The sequence below is a fragment of the Benincasa hispida genome, chromosome 7 (genome assembly GCF_009727055.1).
Source record: "Benincasa hispida cultivar B227 chromosome 7, ASM972705v1, whole genome shotgun sequence".
NCBI classification, from domain to species: Eukaryota; Viridiplantae; Streptophyta; class Magnoliopsida; order Cucurbitales; family Cucurbitaceae; genus Benincasa; species Benincasa hispida.
This window is the reverse complement of record NC_052355.1, coordinates 20,489,869-20,513,893: the sequence shown is the minus strand read 5'-3', so window position 1 is coordinate 20,513,893 and position 24,025 is coordinate 20,489,869. Positions and strand designations below refer to the sequence as shown.

General features: G+C 34.8%; 2 protein-coding genes and 1 long non-coding RNA gene across 5 annotated transcripts; all 3 read right to left on the bottom strand.

Annotated features, from left to right (window-relative positions):
• Nucleotides 1-820: 820 nt before the first annotated feature.
• LOC120081964 lies at nucleotides 821-5,190 on the bottom strand. The gene is made up of 3 exons (XR_005482999.1): nucleotides 2,459-5,190; nucleotides 1,254-1,375; nucleotides 821-1,132 (listed from the first exon to the last, which is right to left on the bottom strand). It is a non-coding gene; the product is annotated as an uncharacterized LOC120081964 (long non-coding RNA).
• A 7,665-nt stretch (nucleotides 5,191-12,855) lies between these two features.
• LOC120080762 lies at nucleotides 12,856-16,548 on the bottom strand. Its single transcript, XM_039035387.1, has 3 exons — nucleotides 16,063-16,548; nucleotides 13,730-13,793; nucleotides 12,856-13,150 (listed from the first exon to the last, which is right to left on the bottom strand). Exons 1-3 carry the CDS (start codon nucleotides 16,351-16,353, stop codon nucleotides 12,975-12,977), a joined length of 531 nt encoding a protein of 176 aa, XP_038891315.1. The 5' UTR covers nucleotides 16,354-16,548; the 3' UTR covers nucleotides 12,856-12,974.
• A 590-nt stretch (nucleotides 16,549-17,138) lies between these two features.
• Nucleotides 17,139-23,733, bottom strand: LOC120080761 (potassium transporter 2). 3 transcript variants are annotated; one of them, XM_039035384.1, is made up of 11 exons: nucleotides 23,327-23,733; nucleotides 22,955-22,980; nucleotides 22,805-22,874; nucleotides 22,488-22,722; nucleotides 22,159-22,404; nucleotides 22,023-22,076; nucleotides 19,639-19,899; nucleotides 19,342-19,394; nucleotides 19,092-19,209; nucleotides 18,679-18,933; nucleotides 17,139-18,442 (listed from the first exon to the last, which is right to left on the bottom strand). In XM_039035384.1, exons 3-11 carry the CDS (start codon nucleotides 22,841-22,843, stop codon nucleotides 17,331-17,333), a joined length of 2,373 nt encoding a protein of 790 aa, XP_038891312.1. In that variant the 5' UTR covers nucleotides 22,844-22,874; nucleotides 22,955-22,980; nucleotides 23,327-23,733; the 3' UTR covers nucleotides 17,139-17,330. The 3 variants fall into 3 exon arrangements, with proteins under 3 accessions (XP_038891312.1, XP_038891314.1, XP_038891313.1); XM_039035386.1 differs by lacking the exon at nucleotides 22,955-22,980; XM_039035385.1 differs by lacking the exon at nucleotides 23,327-23,733 and having other exon boundaries at nucleotides 22,955-23,270.
• Nucleotides 23,734-24,025: the final 292 nt, after the last annotated feature.

Genomic DNA, 24,025 nt, shown 5'->3' with positions numbered 1-24,025 from the left:
GGCAATCTTCCTTGCCCCTTGGCAAGCTTCTCATGTCTTGCCTACCAAGGTCATTGCCTAAAGCTTTCCACACCAAACTTTCCTTTAGCTTGCCATCAAGACCCTCTACATACACTCTTCAAGCCACAAGTCTTAACGCCTAGCCTTCTTCTCCTCAAAATTTCTCAAGATTTTATTAAGTGTTGGAATTGCTCAATTCCATCCAAGAGCTCCTCCTTCTATATTTATAATATTTTTCAACTAAAACTTCGTTCATTCCTTTTTAGAGCTTTAACTTACCTACTAACCACAAACTTAACAATTAAAACTAACTTACTTACCATACTTTAAGACACTAAATAACATTATAAATTTTCAAGCATAGGCATTTAGAAATATAAGTTTTAGGATTTACACTATATTTTCCTCTATGGTTCTAATCTAACCAGCTGGAAAGCATCACTACAATCTATAGTGGCCCTATCTACAATAGAGGCAGAATATATGACTTTTACAGAAGCTATAAAGTAGGGATTGTGACTCAAAGGATTGATGAAGGACTATGGTTTAGATCAAACAGTAGTTAAAATCTACTGTGACAATCAAAGTGTCATTCATCTCTTTAAGAACCCATAATACCACACAAGAATGAAACATGTTGATATTAAGTATCATTTTGTGCAAGAAAAAATTGAAAGTGGAGAAATAGAAGTACATAAAGTTCATATCTCAGATAATGCTACTGATATGCTAATGAAACCAGTTCCTAAACTCAAAGCTTCTGAAGTGCCTTGAGTTAATCGGCTTCAATCTACCAGAGACAGTGTAAAAGTATCAGAAATTGAACAATTTAAAGGTTTCATATATTGGATTCAAGTTGGAAAATTAATATAAAATGACTCCAACGACTAGTTTTTTGCTTTTTCTCAACAAACTTACAAACTTGTAACTGATTGGTATAACCTATAAATACCAAATCAAATCTGGATAATCAGTAGAGAGTTTATCATTTCATAAAATAAATAGAAACTTAACTTGCAATCCTTAAAGAAAATCCTTCTTGCAGATGTGGGTTGATTTTGGCCGAACCACGTATCTTTTGTGTTCTTCTCCTCCTTTCCTTTACTCATCAATCGTTATGTATTAGATCCACCTTGTATCAAAATCACCATTAGAGAAAAATTTTCAAGTTAGAGAGAGCGAAGGCAGAAGCCAAAATTACAGAGGGATAGATTTTTCTTCAAATGAATTTCCTTCAAACAAGTGAAAGTTACCTCTCCACATGTGTGAAGAATAAGTTCTTTACGTCGCTTTCCTTCATCCAAGCGTTTCACCTAGCAAAGATCATTCGTGTGTCTTCTCTGCATCAAATTGCTTTCTGTTTTGGAACTGAGATCTGCAAAAGCCCAACACCAAAGCTTGTTGCCAAGGACTTTGCACAAAAGAAATAGGTTGATTATAGAGAAATTTTCTCTCTAGTTGTAAGACACACATCTATAAGGATACTACTTGTCTTTGGTTTTCCAGCCTACAATATTGAACTTAAACCAACTATATGTTAAAATAGCTTTTCTTCATGGGAACGAGTCTGAAATCACCTATATGCAACAACCATTGGGCTTTGAATCAACTAGAGACAAAGATATATGTCTCTTGAAGAAGTTGTCGTATGGTTTAAAACAAGCACCAAAACAATGATATCTCAAATTTCAGTCATTCATGTTATCATTTGGTTTTGTTATAAGTAAATTTGATCAATGTGATTACTTTAAGCATTGAAATCATGGACATTGTTCATTCTATTTTTTTGTTTACATTGATGACATGTTAATTGCTAGTAAAAATAGATTATAAATTAAGAAACTGAAGCATGGATTAAATGAAATTTTTTTAGATAAAAAACTTGGGTGCTACTTAGAAAATACTTAGAATTGAAATATTCGGGGATAAAAAGACTTGTTAATGAAGTTGAGTCAGAAAATGTATTGTGCAAAGATGCTAACAAAGTTTAAAATGATTGACTCAAGTCCCATTGCAAATCATTTTAAACTTTCTTTGAATGATTGTGCTCAAACTTCAAAATAAAAATATGAAATGGAGTTTGTTTCTTATGATAATATGTTGCAGGGAGTCTAATTTATCTTATGCTTTGTATAAGGTTTGATTTTGCTCCTGCTTTAAGCGTGATTGGTATATATATGTCCAACCCCAGAAAAACTTATTGGTATGCTATAAAATGGAATTTGAGATATGTAAGGTATAATTTCTATTGATTTACAATATTCCGATCAGTGTACAAATCATGAGAAGTTCGTTGGGTATGAGAATGGTGACATTGTCCTTATCAATTGATATCAAAGCCTTGGTCTTTACAGGGGATACCATGACAGAAAATAATTGTCATGAATTCAAAATATAATAGTTTTTAAATGTTATGGTATCACAGTTTCCTTGTAGTGATAGCTTGATATGTATTTACCTATCTTAGGAATATAATTAGCCGGTGTTCTTCTCTTCAACATATTGTTTATCCTTCAACAATAGAATCTGAAGGTACGGCAGTGACATAAGCTTTCAAAGAAGCAATCTGGTTGAAAGAATTGATTGAAGAATTAGGTATTTGTTTGAAAACCCAAATTCTTGTTTATTGTAATAGTCAAAGTTTTGCTTTTCTGTCCAAAATAGATTTACAATGAGAGAACAAAGTACATTAATGTCCATTTTAATTTTATCAGACATGCTATCTATGAAGGAAAGATAAAATTGGAGAAGATGTCTTCAATTGATAATGTTGCAATGCTTTGACTAAAGAGTTTACCATTTGTAAAGGTTGATTCAAAGTAACTAAAAATAGACTTGCATTTGAATTACTAACATAAGAACAAGGAAGGGAGTGATTATAGTTATCTCCCTTGGTATGAGGCCTTTTGAGGTAATTTCAAAAGCAAAGTCACGAGGGTTTATACCCAAAGTGGACAATATCATATCATTGTGGAAATATATGGAGGTCCATTGTCCTTATCAATTGGTATCAGAACCTTGGTCTAAACCTAGTTGTGTGGGTGAAGTCCTTAGATAATGAACAAAGAAATTTTGTGAGCCTTGTTCGTGCTCTATCTAGGTAGCCTTGTGGTTTCCCCTACCTTGATATGAGCAAGACTGATCCATGCTCATGCTTATGTGCTCTATTTGGATATTGACCCGAGATGAACGTGTTGGGCTAACCACTCTTCACAAGGCCTAAATACCCAAGATCAACACTGGAAAGATGAAGAAAAGGCTCAGAAATATTCTGCCAAATCCTTAATACTCGACCCTCGATGCTCAATGTCTTCTCGACCCTCGATGCTCAATGTCTTCCTACTCAATCCTCGATGAGAATTTCCTTCTTCGTCTGACGAGTCTCTATTAAATCCTCGATGGAACTCGGTGACAACTGAACTAATAATCGATCATACTCGACGGTTCTTGAACGATACTCGATGCGACTTGAAGGTGAAAACGACGTACTTGAAGCTACTCGATGTGAAGAACGATGGACGATAAACTCGATATTCAAATTACTCGATGCGATTTGAATGATGAATGAATGGCGCGTGATTTGCAGTAAAGAAAACACTCGTATGAACAAGAAAGATAAGGCAAGAAGATGAAGACGCAATGTTTACGTGGTTCGACAAGATTGCCTACGTCCACGGGAAGATCTGAATTCCTTTACTGATGAAGATTGCGTACAGTTTTGTTGTTTATAGAAAACTAAGGAAAATGATGATAACTCTCTCTGTTTAATTTAAAATCAGAGGCATTTATAGAGTATACCAGCTGACCGTTTACAAAGTTAGTTATAAACAAACAAAAAACTGAGGTATTTGAGTCAAAGCTTCTTCAAATTGTCCACCTTAACTCTAATGCCTTGCAATCTTCTGATCTTCCTAATGTTGACCGATTTGTCTACCTTGTGTCTGGAAGCTCAAAGCCAACATGTTCTAAACATTTAAACAATTTAAACTTTGAAACAGGTTTTGTTAACATGTCAGTTGCATTGTCTGAAGTATGAAACTTTAAAAGTTTTATCTCCTCTGTCTCAATTTTATCTCTAATGAAATGATACTTGATATTAATGTGCTTAGTTCTAGTGTGAAATTGTGGAATTTGAGACAAATGGATAGCACTTTGGTTGTCACAATAGAGTTTCACCACTATTTGATCTATTTCAAAGTCTTTTAGCAATCCCTTGAGCCACAATGCCTCTTTGATTGCTTCTGTTAAAGCCATGTATTCAGCTTCTGTTGTAGATAAGGCTACTATAGGTTGTAGTGATATTTTCTAGCTGATTAGATTAGGACCATAAAGGAAAAGGTAACCTGCTAAGGACCTCCTTTTGTCTAAATCACCAGCATAGTCAGCATCCACATATCCATAAAGCTCTAAATTTGGTTCAGTTGACCTTTAGTAGACTAATCTTGAGTTTTTAGACCAAACCAAATACCTTAGGATCCGTTTAGTAGCTTCCCAGTGTCTCTTACCAGGATTAGACATATATCTACTAACTAAGCTAGCTGAATATAAGAGATCGGGTCTGGTAAAAATCATTAAATACATTAGGCTTCTGATTGCTTGACTATAGGGAATGAAAGCCATCTGTTTCAGATGTTCTTGGTCAAAATCTTTAGGAGAGTTAGCTGAGGAAAGCTTAAAGTGCTGAGCAATAGGTAAGATCACAGGTTTTGCATCATTCATGTTGAACCTTTTAAGGATCTTCTCACAGTAATTAGACTGGTTAATGCTTAGAATAGACTCCTCTTTGTTCCTTTGGATCTCTATTCCTAGGACCTTACTTGCTTCTCCTAAGTCTTTCATATCAAACTCTCCTTTTAAGAGGTTTTTAACATAGGTTAGATCTCCTTTGGATCTATCTGCTAGCAACATGTCATCTACATATATGAGTAGGTAAACATTATTCTTGTAAGAACCTGTATTTACATAAACACATATGTCAAATGAACTTTTTTTGAACCCAATGCTAGAAATATAGGCATGAATCTCTTATACCAGCACCTAGGTGATTGTTTTAACCCATATATAGACTTGTTGAGTAAGCAAAAGAGATTTTCTTTTCCTTTAACGTCAAATCCTTTAGGTTGCATCATATTGATTGTTTTCTCTAAATGTCCATGAAGAAAAGTAGTTTTGATATCTAGTTGATATAATTCAAGATTATTTTGAGCAACTAAGGATGGAAACATATTGTTATTTTATAAGCATATTGTTATTAATAAAATAAGTGTTGTTTTATAAGCATATACTCAATCTAATAAACTAAGATCCGAGGTTATTTTATGTAAATTTAAACAAGTATGTAGAGACATACAGGTGGATCTTGTTTAAATAATAATCTAAATGGTTTGTAGTAGATGGATAAGGTTGGGTACCTTATCCTAGTAATACGGATAACGACCCGCTTTGTAGGTGTTACAAATGTTGTAAAGTGCTACAAATTATCTGATCCTGATCATTCATGTGGAGACATGCAAACGAGGGTATTCTATACAAAGAGTTTGTATAAAACCGGACCACCAAATGATTAGTCTTTTTATATAACATCGTTGATAATAGAGACTTACATTTCACTAGATGGACCATAGGTGACACAACCTGAATCCTGAGTGAGTTGTGAACTCCTGCTCATGAAAGTGGTCCTTTGATTTGTATGGGTGAAAGTGGGCCAGTAATTGCCAACTCAACAAGCCTACCATTTTGGGAATTCGTCTGATTAGGGAGTTGGGAACTCAGCTACACAAGATGGAATTTACTTCTTCCTCGATGCAGGGGTAAGTAGATAAATTTCTCCCTTAAGGACTGATTCTGGGTCTTGAACATAGTGGCCACACCCTCTCCTGGCCCAAGAGGACTTAGTCATAGTGGGACTATGACTTATTGTTCATTAGAGAAATTAGTGGTACTTAAGAAGTTAGATGTAACTATAGGGGGAAAACGGTAATTTGGCCTAGCTGTACTTACGAGCAAAACGGTAATTTGGCCTAGTTGTACTTACGAGCAATTTATGAACGGTCATCACACTGCTTATTGGTTATATCCAATGGACACAGAAATATATCTGTAATGCGAAGAGTGTAACTGTCGATCTTTAGTAGAGTGACCGACAGTTAACGAATGGTAGATAATGTAATTAAAGAGTTTAATTAATTATTCACGTACCATTGGAACTTCAAGCTACATGTCCATAAGGTCCCCTTGGTAGCTCAAAAGAATTATGTTGAGAATCAGTTTTTGGGTTAATTTGAATTGTTCAAATTAATAAGAGGGAATTTAATTATATATGATATAATTCAATTAATTCAATTATATAATTGATATAATGTATTTTATACATTAATTGGAGGAATAAATATTGGAATGAGATTCAAATAGTTGTTAATTTAATATAAATATGATTTATATTAAATGTCATAAAATGGAGAAAAAGAACTACAGTTTATATTATATGTGATGCAATATTAAAACTATAGGTTATAAATATAATATGATAAGTTGGTTATCATATTTATTTATATTATTTATTATTTTGAATAATAATCCCTTTTTTCTAAAAAATTACCTTAGTGGGTGGTTATGAAAATTTTATAGTAATTGGAATAAAATGGAAAAAAAGTTTTTCATTTTACTTCAAAGACTAAGAGAAAGAAACTAATTTCTAAAGATCACAAAGAATAGACTATGTGATAGCCTACACAACAAACAGAGCATATACGATGGGCTCTCTTTGTCTATGCAATAGTCTATGTGATAGGAAGTTTTATTATGTGATAGCCTAAACGATCGAGAAGCATACTACACGATAGTGCTTCTTCTTCAATCGTCTTCCTTCTCCAAACTCACAAATATCCTCTTAACCAAAATAGTCAAAGTCCACCACTCCTGGGTTCTCACCCTAAGTATATTGAGGAATCCGAGTGGTAGTGTTCTCTTCCCATTTGATTCGTGATTCACTTGAAGAAGGTCTTCAAGTTCTTGTTGTGGTTTGATCGAGGAGTTCGTGACCGTTCGAGGGATACAAGAAGAAGTGTTCTTCAAAGGTAATATCCCTTGAACTATGTTTTATTTGAAAAGTATGTTGTAATTTACTTTGATTGCGTAATCTATTTGTTGTACTGTAAATTTAAGTTTTCAATCGAAATGGAATTTGGACGATCTATTTCTGCTCAAGGATCTCCTCATGTTGGGTTTCCCTTCAAGGATACTTCTTCTTTAAGTTTGAAAATCTATTTAGAGGTAACAGGTTTGTAACCCTTTGGTAGAGGAACTAAGGACCAAGTGTCATTCACCTTTAGTGAATGCATCTCCCCATTCATTACTTCAATCCAATCCCTTGCATTAGCACAACTTAATGCTTCCTCGATGGTTGTTGGTTCTTGGTTGGTAGGAGCTACAACAACATTTAAAACCAGATTCATATAGTTCATTTTAGTATATCTAGCTGGAGGTGTGATAGTTCTCCTTTGTCTATCCCTAGCTAAGACATACTTGCTTAAATCAGGTTGCTCACATGTTGTCTCCTCATGTTCCCCTACATCTTCCTCAGTTTCTTCTGTGTCACTAGGTTGGTTATGATGGAAAAGTAGGCATGCACAGCGGAAAAGAGGAACAATTTTACTCTAATTGCATAAATTAAACATACAACCCTTAATCAATTAATTAAGGTTTTTAAAAACATTACCTTTGAAGCTCCCAAAACTCGTCTATCTCCGCTCCAACATGAACCGGACAACCACTAGAACTGACCTACTATCCTCTAGACTCAGAACCGGGTTGTGGGACCCGATGGATGAAGAACCCGAGAGAGTTATAAAGAGATGGAAATAGAAGAATGAATTTTGGGCTGGGTATAGGTCTTTTCAGCCCAAATTTTTAAAAACTATTTTTTGCAAAATGTCCAAAAGTTTTTAATCCAAATTCAAAGACCCATATTTTATAGAAAGGGTCATGCAAAAATGCATGAAACAACTTTTTAAAAACTTAACACCTAGAATCTACTATCTAAGTGGGCTTAATGTCTCCACTATAAGCCAACACAGCCCACTATTTTGTTAGTGGAATTATCCAACAAAAGTTTGGATTTTTCCACTAATTTTAGTCAAAGGGCAAATAGTCATTTTGTCAAAGTCAAACTTTGACCAAAAAGTCAACATTTTGACTTTTTATGATTTTTTCCGTGTTGACTAATTTGACCTCCCGAGCATGAATCCGCATTTGTTTTTCTCGAAATTCAAATCACATTTGAATATAAGGTCGGTCAAAGTTTGACTTTTCAAGTCAAAAGTCAACTCTTTGACTTTTTACATCTTTGACAATTTTCATTATTTCTGAGCTTCCGAATATGAACGTATTCATATTCTTGATATTTAAATCACATTTAAATATTAAAGTTGTATCTCTAAACTAAAAAATCGACCACTATATCACATTATACTTGTCGGTTTCTCTCTCTTCACCTAATTCGAACAATTCGAATTATTCTATCATACTGTTCTAAGTTTATTCCATATGAGCTAGTAGGGGAACCTAATGGACCTATAGATCATGAGCTCCAACGATCCGAGATTAGCTGGTTAAACTTTTTAGATGGAGCTAATCAACATTCATTAACTCACGGGTCATTCCATTATAGTCCCGTAGTTGCACTCCCCTCACTATAGATATATTTGTGTTCATATGATATAACCATGATTAGTAAACTAATCCCTCACAGGTTATTCGTAATCTTGGTTGGGTCATAAAAATTATTTCACCCCCGAGACTACATCTTATTCCTTAAGTTCCATTAATCCTCTAATGAACAATTGGTTTAAGGTCCAACCTATAAACCGAACCCCTCTTGGGCCAATGAGAAGGTGAGGCCCCTTGTTCAAGACCTAGATTCAATACTAAAGGGAACAACCTATCTACTATCCCTATAACGGGAAGGAGTGAATTCCGTCTTGCACCTTATGTTCCCAGCTATCCACCTGATCTTAGCCCTGAAATGGGAGGCTTATTGGGCCAGCGATAATGAGCTGCCCTCACCTATGTAGATCTAAGGATAATTTTGAGTGAACAGGAGTCCATAGTTAGCTCAGGATTAAGATTAAATTACCTAGGTAATCAATTAATGAAATAGTCAGTTTTATACATTAAACGGCATTTAGTACGTAAAAAGTGACTATTTCATGGTTCAGTCTTATGTAAACTCTTTACATAGGATGCCCCCATTTTCATGTCTCTACATGAACGGTTTAGGATCACATCGTTTGTACTAACTACAAAATGGGCCGCATCCATAGTGTCCCTAGAATAAGGCGCCCAACCTTATTCATATACTATAGACCATTTTGGCTATATATATTTGAACTTGATCCACATTTATGTCACTACATAAAGTTCAAACTTAAACTTAATAGCCCCGGAACCTTAGTTTATTGGATTCATGAATATAGAATTTAAATTTACTAAATATTTTCAATAACAGCTTTATTGAACATGAATATGATATTACAAACTACGAGTTTTAGGACATAAAATCCAATAGGCTAGACTCTATTGGTTGCTCAGTTGGTAACTCCACCTCAATTCCTGTGTTGGATGACTCTCCTTCATCCTCAAGCTTTTTCTCCTTTTGCATAAACATCTCCTCTTCCCTAAAGGTTATGTCTCTGCTCACTATGAACTTCTTCTCAACCAGATGCCATATTTTAAACCCCTTGACACCCTTTGGAAAGCCTACAAACATGCACTTGACTACTCTGGCCTTTAACTTTCCCTTATTTTGGTGTACTAACCCTACACATCCAAAGACCTTGAGGTTATCTAGGTTAGGAGGATGATTAGTCCACTTTTTCTCAAGGGTAAGCAACTCTAAAAATGTGCGAGGGCACATATTCAAAGTATACACTTTATAGGCTGCAACTTCTGATAATTTTCCCCTAAGATAGCATCAGAGAGTAAACACCTAACCCTTTCCATTATGGTTCTATTTAACCTCTCAGCAACCCCATTTTGTTGAGGTATATACCTCATTGTTCTATGCCTAGTTATACCATTCTCACTACAAAAATTATCAAATTGTGCATTGCAAAACTCAAGCCCATTATCAGTTCTAAATTATTTTAACTTTTTAGATGTTTGATTTTCTATCATGGCTTTCCATTCCTTAAACTTCCCAAAAACTTGGTCCTTAACTTTAAGGAAGTATATCTAGCTCTTCTTAGAAAAGTCATCTATAAAGGTTAGAAAATACCTTGAGCCACTAAGGCTTGGTGTAGGAGATGGTCCTCATAGGTCAAAATGGACATAATCTAATGTTTCTTTGGTGATATGCTGAGATTTTGTGAAACTTTGTCAGGTTGCTTTACCTAGGATGCAGTGTTCACAAAAGGAAAGGTGTTCACTGATACCTTTGGGCATAATTCCTTGCTTAGAAAGTGCTTGCATCCCTTTTTCCTAATATGGGATGTCTTTTGTGCCACAAGTCAGCCTCTGTTAAGCTTACTGTTGGAACCGTGTAGGCACTTATCATCATCTCTACTCCTCTCACAATATAAAGGTCATTGACCTTTTCACCAACCAACATAACCGTAGAATCCTTGATCACCTCAAAAACTCCACCTTTTCCTCTACATTCGCACCCAATGGAGTCCAACATGCCCAGAGATATCAAGTTTCTCTTGAGCAAAGGTACATGTCTCACATTTCTTAGAAGCTTGATCGATTCATCCTTTAGCTTCAAGGATACTGAACCAACCCCTTTGATCTTGTAGGCTTCATTGTTTCCCATGTACACAGATTCTCCATCTACTTCCTTGTAAGTATTAAACCAAGATCTGAAAGATGTCATATGATAGGTACAACCAGAGACAAGTACTCAGTCATGCTTCTCAAGAGGACTGATTTGGTTGGTTTGATTTCCATTGGAGGTTAAGGCATCAAAATAAAAGTAGGAACCTTCAGCCATTGAAGCTTCTGGTTGCTTTCCCTTCTGATCCTTCTCTTTTTCTTGGTTTTTCTTTGTCAGACTGTAGCAATCTCTCATCAAGTGACCTTTCTTCTTGCAATAGTTGCATCTCATCTTGGTCTTCGATTTGTGCTTTTCACATGACTAGTTTTTATTCCCCTTAGATTGATTCTGCTTGTTCTTCCCCTTGGCAAACAGGCCCTCTGCACTAGACTGCTCCTTCTTAACTGATGGAAGCTCTAACTCTTTAGTTCTTAATGCTGAAATGATGGCATCAGTGGTAGTTGATTCTCTGCCATATTTCAAGGCATTCTTCACCTCCTTTATAGGCTTCGGGTAGAGAGTTTAAGCTTCATTTTCATCACCAATTTTCTCGCCAAGGCTCTTGAACTCTGAGACTATCCTCTTGAACTCATCCAAATTATCTGAAAGAGGCTTGACAGAATCCATCTTGAACGTGAAAAACTTATCCCTTAGATACATCTTGTTGGGGAGATCCTTGGTTGCAAAAAGACCTTCCAGCTTGACCACATCTTGTAGGTCGTGTCTTGATCAATTACTTGTCTCAAGATACTGTCACTGAGATTCAAAACCAGAGTCTCATATGCTGTAAGCTCCATGTCTTCTCTTTCTTGTACTGATTTGATGGGTCCAAAAGGGCCTTATGTGCTCTCTATTGTCCAAGAATGGCTTTGATTTTGACCTTCCATAAGCCAAAATCGCCCTTCCTATCAAAATTCTCAATTTCATACCTTGCAACAGCCATTTATGATCTGATCAAGTATCGAGTCTTAATTTCTTGAGTATCTTAATACTCCAAGAATGTTGACCTTGATGATCTTTAAAAGCTCTGATACCACAAATTGTTGGGCTAACCACTCTTCAAAAGGCCCAAATACCTAGGATCAACGCTGGAAAGATGAAGAAAAGGCTAAAAAATATTCTACCAAATCCTTGATACTCGACACTCGATGCTCAATGTCTTCCTACTCGATCCTCGATGAGAATTCCCTTCTTTGTCTGACGAGTCTCTGTTAAATCCTTGATGGAACTCGATGGCAACTAAACTAATACTCAATCGTACTCGACGGTTCTTGAACAATACTCGGTGCGACTCGAAGATGAAAACGATGTACTCAAAGCTACTCGATAGCGAAGAACGATGCACGATTGACTCGATATTCAGATTACTCGATGTGATTTGAATGATGAATGAATGGCGCGCAATTTGCAGTAAAGAAAACACTCGTATGAACAAGAAAGATAAAGCAAGAATATGAAGACACGGTGTCTACATGGTTCGGCAAGATTGTCTACGTCCACGGGAAGATCTGAATTCCTTTACTGATGAAGATTGCGTACAGTTTTGTTGTTTACAGAAAACTAAGGAAAACGATGATTACTCTCTCTGTTGAATTTAAAATTAGAGGTAATTATAGAGTATACCAGCTGACCATTTACAAAGTTAGTTATAAACAAACAAAAAACTGAGGTATTTGAGTCAAAGCTTCTTCAGAACGGGATGTGTCTCAAGATGAAAAGAAAGTGACCAAAGATGAACGAGAACTACGTTGGTATTTAGAGCAAGCTCTTATGATTGGGAGTAGATGGATTTGTTCGAAGGGAGGCTCAAAGTGGTACTTTGTTCAAAGGGAGGATTGTTAGAAGTACGAACAAAATCCCACATTGGTTAGGAAAGTGAGTGATCATGGATATATAAGTAAGTACAATTATCTTCATTGGTACAAGGCCTTTTGGAGTAGTTCTAAAAGTAAAACCATGAGGGTATATACCTAAAGTAGATAATATCATATAATTGTGGAGATATGTGGAGGTTCGTTATCCTTATCAACCACATGTCTATCTGATGATTTGGAAGCCACATTAGCACATTTTAAAAACTTGTTAGGAAATGGATAATATATTTGGTATGAGGAACTAAATACACGTTACACAAATTCAAATTTCTGTGATCAAACTAAGTTTTTCATTTGGAGAAAAGCTTGGAGAAGAAATTCCCTGAGGAAGATTTGGATTTCTCCAAACAAGCAACATGTACATATCTTCCAAGTTTGTCAACTTGTCTTGCTTCTCCCCTTGTGTCCTTCTTGCACACTTTGCATGTCTTGTCCACCCACCCTTCTTCAACATATTGACCATCCACTATTTTTTCATCCATTCAAACAATCCAATATTATTCATCAATTTTGATAATGAGTATCTAGAAGAGAAGTGAAGTAAAAAGAAAATAAATCAACTTATACCCCTTTAGACTTGTATCAATTAAAATTCAAAACTAATAATTTTGTCAGTGTAAACTATAAACTTTCATAAGTATACCAATTTACACCCTCTTTCAAATTTCGTCTGAAAATAGTGTAAGGTTTATAGTTGAACAATTTAGATCATTTGTTAAGAAACCTTTGATAATCATCCACGTGTCAATTCTTACACATTTAAAGACTTCTTTTGAGTGTCATATTTATAAAATAGGTAATTAGAATTGATAGATTGACAAGAAAATCTTAAATGAAGAGTCTAAATTGATTTGTTTATAAAAGTTTAGAAGTTTAATTGATAAAATTATAAGTCAGCTAACTCGATGTTATATAACGAAACATAATGAAGAGTATAGATTGATACAATTACGAAAGTTTCGAATATTAATCGACAAAAACCTTAAAATTTCGGATTATAAATTGATATTTTTTATTGTAAAATCAGTGATTATTAGAAACATACCTTCTATGTAAGATTTGAAGAAGTCCTTGTAGGTCCCTCCTATTTTCCTTCTTAAAGCTCCATACTGCATCCAAACCAAGAAGCCCAGTTTAGACAATTACTACAACGAAATTGTACAAGTGGTTGAAGAATGCTAGTTCCTGAAATATTTACAAAATAATATATTTCCTAGATTAGTTGATCTTTCAAGCTCATATCCATCGTGAACTTTCATGTTTCTAATAAATTATCGAAAGTTAAGTATATCTAACATGTATCTAAATATCTATTTTGTGATCGAATAGATCCTTGACCTAATCAATATTCAAAAGATAAATAATCGATATACTAGATATAAAATTGAAGTTTATCTAATGGAATCCTAAACATTCAATTTAGTATTTAGTAAATTCGTAAATTGTAAAAAACAAATGTTGAATAGATCAAAGACTTATTAGTCTCAAAATTTGAAAGTTTGATGCCTATTGGACATAAAATTGAAAGTTTATGCATCATTTGGTAACCATTTGGTTTTTTTATTTTTGTTTTTTGAAATTTAAACTTATAAACACCAATTTCACCTTTAAGTTATTTGCTTTGTTATCAACTTTTTACCAATATTTTCAAAAATCAAGCTAAATTTGAAAAACTAAAAAAATTAATTTTTAAAATCTTGTTTTGGTTTTTTAATTTTTTTATTAAGAATTGAACTCTTTTTCTAAAAAAATGAAAGCTATTATTAGAAATCAACAAGAAATAGATCAACTCAGCGTTTCAAACAACCCTTAAATTTTTTAGAACTACATCATAAGAAGGAAGAAAAGAGAGATATATATTTGGTTACTAATTAATTTCATTAACCATCCCATGTAAGAAATTTCATAAAATATTTGTAAGAATTACACAAGACTAAAATGAAGAACTAAATTGTCATAAAAATCAAAAGTAAAAAATCATTCCGGTTACCACTCGAGTTTATTGACTCAATCACAAGTTTAGCTCAATAGTTATGGTTATGTACTCTTTTTTATCTTTTTTTGAAATGGAAGGTTCAAATTTTATGGACTAAATAATTACCTCTACAAAAATTTAGAAACAAAAAGTTATTCTAATAAAATCTTGTAATATCTTCCAACTAGATAAATTATTAAGGCTAAATGATCAAAAGTATCATTCAATTATATATATGGTTTCAACCAAGGATAAAAATATCGATGTCGATATCGATTTTAATTTTATTGATATATAGATAAAATATTGATATCAACATGTATTTCTATAAGTCACAAATTTATAAAATATCTTTATATTAACAATTAAGTTATTTTTACTCTAAAATTAAATTATGGAAATTGCTATTTGTAGTCATATTCATATTGAACTAAATAAATGACATTTTTTATGTTTTACAAGCATTGATAAAAGATGTTGGAAATATCTATGGATATTTAATATTGATATTGAACCCTTTAATTTACGGATATATTGATAAACATATCAACATATTCACATATATTTTCATTCTTGGTTTCAATTATATCTCCAGATTCTGAAATGTTTCACCCTTGAATTAGAAATTTGTTTCAAGACAACCCTTAAAAAAATGGAGATGTGGGTTGAAATGAGGAAGATGGTTCACAAATCTTATATAAGTTTGTTATTGTTATTAATTTTTATGTATATGTTTAGGTTTGTATATATTTATTACGTACCAATGAATTTAATGACAGAAGCCTACAAGTATCATTTGGAAACAATATCAAACTAAAACGAAAATTTTCAAATTTTAGAGAAGAATTGAAACAAATTCATAGTTGATGGATATTTTTAGAATTATTGTACCAGTGACCTGTTTTGAGAGACACAAATGAATTTTCTCTAAATTTAAAAAATCAAGTTTTTATACCCTTAGATTATGTATTTGTTGGGTGAATTTACCAAAAACAACCTAGGTTTTCAAAATTGGGTAAGTTTTATTTAGACCTCTTAAAATAAGTCATTCAAACAAAAATTTAATTATTTTTAGATAATTGGATAATTGCAATTGATAGCACTCTTAAGACTAATAATTATGGGTATAATTTATAATTTTTAAGGAATTATAAATATAGCAAAATTAATAGATAATTGATTCTATCGATAATAGACTCTTACTAGTGATAAATTTTATTGTTGATAGACTCTTATTAGTAATATAATGTATGTGATAAAGTACAAAAGCTATATTTAAAATTATGTTATATCTGTAAATTTATAGTATAATGCAAATATTTTGTATCTTATTACTATATTCGAAAGTGGCCTAGATAATTTAATCAATAATAGTAAATTTACTATAACCAACAAACAAGTACCTGTTCCCGGGTCATTCTGCCGCCGGCTTTGGTGGCCTGACGGGCATCATCGAGGAGCTCGGCGTCGCGACTCGATCGCACCGCCGAGAAATCCAACGCCTCCGTCACGCTGCTGAACAACGATTTCTTATTCTCTCCTCCGCCGCCGCCGCTTTCTCTCTCCTCGCCCTTCTCCGCCGCTTTGGCCAATACTCTCAAATTGGAGCTCCTATCAGGCCTCCCCCTTACCGTCTTCCACCCCTGCCTTAATTGAGACGGAAACCCGCCGTGGGACGGAGAAATCGCCACCATCGCCGCCGCCGGTTAGTTCGTTCGATTGAATCTGAAATTCTAAGAATCGACGGCAGTTTCTCTGTGTTTATAAGTGAAAATTAGAGGTCGGGAGAGATTGGGCGTTGTGGTTGCTGTGAAGTGGAGCTACGTGGCCGTGTTTGATACTCTTGATCTCTCCATTTTCCATGGCCACTTGATGTATTTTTGCTAGGTTATGAATCTTAGGAATTAGTAATTAATTTATGGCTAGTAATGAGATTGGAGCTTGACTCTTAAGATTCACATGTTTGTGTAGTACTAGGGACAAAAGTCCAAAAGTCGGACTTAGTGATTCGATGACGATGCGGAAAAGTTGTTTTATAGATAAGAGTTACTCTTTCACGAAAAATGTACATTTATTATACATTTTCAAAATCAGCTTTTCACTACTTAAAATTCTAGTTATTCGATATGAAACTTTAGGGAAAGTCGAAATTCTATCTACATCCATCCATACTTGTGTCTATACCTTACAATTATCAATCATATCATTAATCTTAAAAAATTGAAATAACAGACCTCGTAAGTGTCTAATTGTAGGAGAGAAATCAAGTTATTGACTTTTAGTATGGTAATAAATGTTTTTATCCATCAAAGTTCAAATTATCTGGAGTTGTTTTTCGAGTACAAGATTGACACTATTTTGGGTTTACATCTTCCATTATTCTTCTTTTTATGTATAGGCATAGTTTAGAGCCTATAAAAGTGCATGGATTCTCATTTTTCCCTTTTCTAAATTTGCTTATATGTTTTATCCAACATCATGGGTTTCAATGTCCATTTGTTATATATAAAATCATGGGTTAATCTTCAAGGCCTCAACTTTTATGTTTGAGGGAAGATAATTCTTCTGGGTTTGTAGGAGAGTTACATGGAATATTTTAGCTTTCATTCAGGGCAGCAGCATCTTTACATAAGAGCAGAGAGAGAGAGAGAACAGAATAATCAGTTGAGGCTTATACAACATAAACCATACCAACTTCAAGAAGAGACACTGGTGGCACCTTAAGAGCAACATCTGCTCCTCTACAATTCCTTCTCAGGAAGTTGTAGCCGTAGTTAATGGCCAGCCTCTTCAACAGAGATGACCCTTGCTTCGCCCGGACGTGCGAATGCCCGAGAATGAATGCTGTCCCAGACTGCTGGGCTGTTACAAGATCTTCTAGCTCTTCTTGCAGAAGGGCTTCTGTTTCAGCTTGTGAGCCACTTTCGAACTCATTATCTATGGCAAACCTGACTCTTCTTTCTTCTCCCAGTGGCTCCATTTCGATCACATCAGCAATACTGTCAACAGTCTGGAACCCGACCGATACGCTGGCAGGCTGCACAGTCTCTTCATAAGCAGTGGCCCCTGCAAATGCTATGGTTCCAATCACAGCCAGTCTGCACTCGCTTGTCGATTCATTTGAACGGGATGCATCATCCTCACTGCAAGAGTTGCCTCTTTGCTTTCTAAACCAATCATAACGGATGAAGTCTGCAAGTTTCTTGATTAATTCAGATTCAAATGAGTCCACATCTTGGTGAACATCCCGGTAGCCATACCGAACGATGCACCTGTACGATCGATGTGTAGCTGGGCCAACTCTTCCGACGAGATATCGCTCAGCTGGAGGTACGAAAGGAACTGGTACCGACTTTATACATACAAAGACAAGAATGCGATGAAATGCCGGGAGGTTGGTGACAAACCGGGAGAAGTTGGCAGGGATGCCAGAGGTGAGATCAGTGAAAACTAATCCAATGCCGGGGACACGAGCAATCCCAAGGCTTGGCCCCAATGCTAGTAACCATTCTAATGAAACTTTGTTGTGAAGATCAAATTCGTACTTTTTGATGGTTGCATAGTGCCAAACAAACATAATGGTCATGAGGAAGAGAGCTAAAAGAATGGGGAGCCAAGCCCCCTCCCTGAACTTGGTGAGTGAAGCTGAGAAGTAGAGCAATTCAACAGACCCAAAGAAGATAAAAAAGGAGAGAGCCAAAAGTGGAGATTTGTTCCAACAAAGGACAATCACCAAAGATGTAAGGCAGGTTGTCACAAGCATCACAGTCATTACAGCCAGACCTGCACAAAACAAGTGGCCAATTGTGTCAGTTCTTCTTTATGGTATAATCCATATCTACCCTAAGCAATCAGTTCGATTAGAGGAAGACTCTGCCGCAAGATTTGGAAAATGGAAAGTTTGCGAATAAGATTGTCGATAATGGAACCTATGTATTCCGAGTGTGCAAAAATGACTTCCAGATGTCTAGAAATGGAGATGAATGTAGTATATGATAAGTATGCTGCATCCGACTCACCTGATGCATTTCCGAGGTGTTTTATATCTCTAAATCCAATGGTAACAGCGACACAGAGAATCATAAGAATCCAATTTATCTCTGGAATGTATATCTGACCATGGATCTTATCAGAGGTATGAACAACCTTCACTCTAGGAAAGCACCCAAGGGACTGGCTCTGGTTAATAATGGAGAATGTTCCGCTGATGATTGCTTGGCTTCCAACTACCGACGCAAGTATAGCAATTGTAAGCACTGGCCATCTCACGCTCTCTGTTTTCCAAAAACCCTTTGTAAGTAGTCTCCTAAAAATAGCTTGCAACGAATCACAACAGTACAAGAACATCGCACAAAACATTATGCGGTGTTTATGAATTATAAATCTAGACATTGCAACGGATAGTCGTAGAGAATTTCTCAGCTATTCATACCTGGAACAGAAACATAGAAGCCAATGCTTTTGGTGGTATGGTGATGTTGTGATAAGTAAGCAGCTTGGCCCATGTATGCCAATATAAGCGCTGGATACACCAGAAAAGTGAAAGCAATCTGAAGAGGGGTGAGGGAAGATAGGATGGAGCAAGATAGTCAGCCTATGTGTTTATGAAAATAATGTTTTTCCATGTTATGAAGAACTGAAAAGGGAAGTTACAACTTAAGTGCCATTAAAGACAGAATCACCTGTATTGCTGTGTATGAGAAGTGACCAAGATCAGCAAACATTGCTTCTGAGCCTGCATTCAATCAAATATTCAATAAGCCCCACATAGAACTTTGGAATCTGTTCTGTTATTGAGTCCTAACTGAATGTTTTTACACGAAATGGAGAGCAGCCAAAATGGTTTAGTTCCCAATACAGATAAAAAAAACACTAAAACCAAATAAAATTTGGATATAGTAATTGGAACTTGAAATAAGGAAAGGAAACAAGTGATAAGCTTCCAAAACCTCATAAGCATGCTATGGCATTAGTTTTACCTGTTATGCACAACAATATACCCCCCAACGACATCCAACCGCTCTTCCTTGTCTTCTCCAAAAACTTGAACATGTAATATGGAGAAAGAGCCTGATAAACATGAGGATTCCAGTGTATAATATTGTATATGCCAAGGGTACTGATGCAGAGTAGCCATGTCAATACAATGGGAGCAAAGACGAAGCCGACTCGATGTGTGCCGTAATGTTGAAGTGCAAATAGACAAACCAAGATAAAGCAAGTGATTGGTACCACTGCGTCTGCAGGAAGGTAACTTCTTGATGTTAGCTATAAGAACATGAAGATAATATTTTAAAACACTAATCAATATACATGCATGGCAGAAGTTCTTTTGGCAGAAGATTTCTTATCCTGGAAGGACAGATCTTTGACAAAGGGGAAAAAGGAAGAAGGAAACAGAATAATGAGCTTGCAAGGATTTAAACAATATAATGGAGAGATAAGCCAAATCTATCATCAAAATTTCAAATCCAAATAATTTATCATGCTTAAACAAATCTTCTGAAACTCTAAGGAGAGGTTTATTTATTTCTTTCTTACTCGGTCACAATCTAAGAAGGTTTATTTGAATTAAATAAGTTTGGGTTTATGAAGTCTAATATTGAGAATTTAGAGGTATATTGGTACTTGAACTCTGTAAAGGAATGGGTGATGGAAGATTTGGGCTTTGTTTATCCAATATGTATATAAGTTTCTTATGCGTACAGCAAACGTGGAGGAGAGGATTTGCACATCCGACTTTGAAGCAAAGAGTAAATGTCTTAATCGTTGAGTTATCCCTGTGTTTACAATATGTAGATGGGTTTAAGAAGTTGGAATCTATATAGCTCATTGGATTAGAACAGCCATGGCCTAAAGATTCAACTGCATAACAAGGGCAGAAAAATTAATCTAGAATCAAGAAGAAAGTACAGATATTAGAAGCTAAAGAGCTAGCTGTTTCTTTGCTCCAAGTTACACAAAACATTATTTGTGAATCAGACAACCTCTAGAATAAGAAATTTCTATTAATCTTCAGTTAAACGGGTTCCTCAATTAGTAATTAGGTTGACTATGAAAAGGAAGACAACAACTGAAAATTTAATTCCCATTTGATAACCATTTGATTTTCTATTTTTGGTTTAAGAAAATTAATCTTATAAACCCTACTTGTATATATTGATTTCTTTTGTTTTGTGATATATTATTTAGGAGTATTTTCAAAAATTAAACCAAGTTTTGAAAATTTTAAAAGAGTGTTTTAAAAACTTGATTTATTAACTTGTCTTTGGTTTTTTAAAAACTGTCCCGTTTTTAGTATGTGGATAAGAATTCAAATTTATAGTTAGGAACGATGAAAACTATGGTAAAGATCTAATAAGAAAACAAGCACAATTCTTAAAGTTAAAATGGTTGTCAAATGAGACCTAATTTGGGTGTGGCTCCAACACCAAGTGACGATGAAAGGAAAGCTGGATGAAACCAATGGAAACAAAAAGTTGACTGTGTTAGTAGGTCCCTCTTGTACCACAGGCCAAAAAGAAACTAACACCTCCAGTCTTGTCAAAATAACTCACTAGAACCTTCTGTCTTATCATCAGTTTGAAAAAAGTAAAGTTTTTATCGATACAGCTAACTCTACATTTTTTTAATTTGCATTGTTTCTCCAAAACTCTCTCTAGTCTCTATGACTCTATTATTAAAACCAGACAAAAATTTCATAAAGAATCTAAAAAATTTGACAATAGATATCAGACAACGCTTGAGACAATTTCACATCTCAATTTCCTTTCTAGGCTGTCTCTTATTTAAACAGCTTGTCCTAACTTCCTTTGGTAAGTAATTAAAGATAAATTACATATTTAATCACTGTAAATCTAATTTCAACGTAGAAATTATACTTGTGCACTTACTGATCCCTTTATCTCATCCTTTTATATTATTATATCTCCTTGTGATTTGAGCATTAGACTCTTTTCATTATTTCAATGAAAAGTTTTTTTGTTTTCTTTTCAAAAAAAACTTAGAAACTATACTTGTAAATCCTTTGTTATTGTTCTTTTATTCATTAAAATTTATCAAACACCCTATTGTTCTTAATGAGAATTAACATAATAGTTCCAAGACCCTTTTCTTTATTAATTTAACAATTGCAGGAGAGGAAGATCGAATGGATGATAATGGGTGCCTTGTCCATTCGGTTACGTTTGGTTTGGCCTTAGACCTTTTCTTTCTATTGTACTAGCATCTAAAAATCGAATCTAAATTCATATTTTTCAACCACTGAAGTTAAGGCATATTGAGTAAATTATAATTCAACATGAAAGAAAAACTAATAGAGATAGTCGAAGTCAAGGTGCTTAGTCGAAGTCAAGGTGCTTACACTGATGGTGAGCCTTGGACATGGATAACTCAAGTCCAGAAACTGCTGAGAAAACTGCACAAAACAAAAAAATAAATAAATAAATAAAACAATCAAATTCTTGAAGGGTCAAAAGAAAATGGAAAAAGAAGTGTACCAGAAATGGCAGGGGTGAGAAGCCCATCTCCAATCACCATACAAGTCCCTAGAAGAACAAGAATCAACAAAGCAGTATGAAGAGCCCTGTGTTTCTCCAGCAGCAATTTAACCTTAGATTGCTTCTTCTTCTCTGGTGGATGTTCCAGCAAGTAAGTGGAAAGAGCTTCATCTGCAACTTGTCTATTGGGGAGAAGACTTACTTTGGCATGTCTACAAATTAACGAGTATAGAGCAAAAGTCCCACCTGCAATGGCGATTTCAGAAGAATTCATCAACTGGGTTTTGAAGCTTTTTTTACTTTCACTATATGCTTCTTCCTTTTCTTACCTTCCCCATTGTCATCAGCTCTAAGAACTATAAAGACGTATTTGAAAAGAGGGACTATAGTGAGAGTCCAGAATACAAATGAAAGAACACCATAGATTTCTTCATTAGTATCTGAATGTTGGATATCTTCAGCAAAAGTGCTTCTGTAAACGTAAAGAGGAGAGATGCTCAAATCGCCATAGACAACACCAAGGCTTTGATAAGCCAATACAAGAACCGTTTTCCAAGAATCCTTCTGAAAAGAAACCCAAAATTGCAGCAATTTCAACAACTGGGGTGTTTTCAAAATGTAGAAGTTGAAGCTATTCAACACAAACCTTTGAACTATCCCAACACTTCCCATGCTCAAGATCCATAGCTTCTTTATCTCGATCTTCAAGCAAAATCCTGAAGTGGGGTTCAGTTAGCAGTAGATCTAAATGGAATATAAAGAAGAAAAAGAAAGAAAGAAAGCAAATAGAGCTTACAAAAAAAAACCCTCATCTGTATTCCCCTACAAATGAAGAAGATAAGAGAACTTCAATCAGTTATCAGTTATCAGTTATCGGTAAACCCAGTTGATATCTCTATCAAGACAGCCATTAAAACTCAAAACAGAGGAGAAATAAAGGTATTTGGAAGACAAAATTTGAATGTTGAGGATATTTTGATTCTGGGTAACTGATGAATATATCCAAATGGGGTCATAAATGCAGAATGGGAGATCATGGACCCTCATCATTACAATCCCCATATGACAAGATTCTTGAAGCAAATTTTTTCTCTCTCCAGTTGGTAAAACAGCAAAAACAAAACAGAAAACAAGTAAATAAGAAGAAGGGGGGTTAAGAAGAACTCACTGTTAAGACTCTGTTCTTCAAAGAAGAGAAGAATGCACACAAACAAACAGAAGCTCAACTACAATGGCGTCCAAAACTACAATGGCGTCCAAAATTGAAGAAAAAAGGGGAATCAGAAATGGGGGAATGAAAAAGAAAGAAGATCACGTGAGCTGATGACAGTTACAAAAACAGTCCCACACAAACGAAGCGTCCAGGAAGACGGCCGATTGATGGACAGTGGAATGGACCATTTTCTCTCTCTCTCTCTCTCTCTCTCTCTCTCTCTCTAATGGGGTTTTTTGTTTGTGTTAGAAGATTTACAGAAGGAAATTAAGGCCTACCCATCAGAGGATTGTGCAAGATTGGCGTAATAAGCAAATCAAAACGGATGAAACTTGTATTATGTTGATGATGTGAAAGGATTGAAAGCAATTGGGGCTAATCTAGGCAATTATGAATCTTCATGAACTTCATTTTAAATTGTTTTAAAAGCTCCCATTTTTTATAGTTATTAGAACTGTTTTTAATCTTGAGATTAATTTCTATTTAGTTTTAAAATTTTAAAAATTATATTTTTACAGTTAAATTTTGGGCTTAGTTTTCCCTTTTTTTTTATTAAAATAAAATAAATGGTTTGTTTGTTTGTTAGTTTGGATTTGAGTAAAAAGCAAAGGCATGTGAGTCATAATGGAAATGGTGGGCTTTGGAAAAGACATG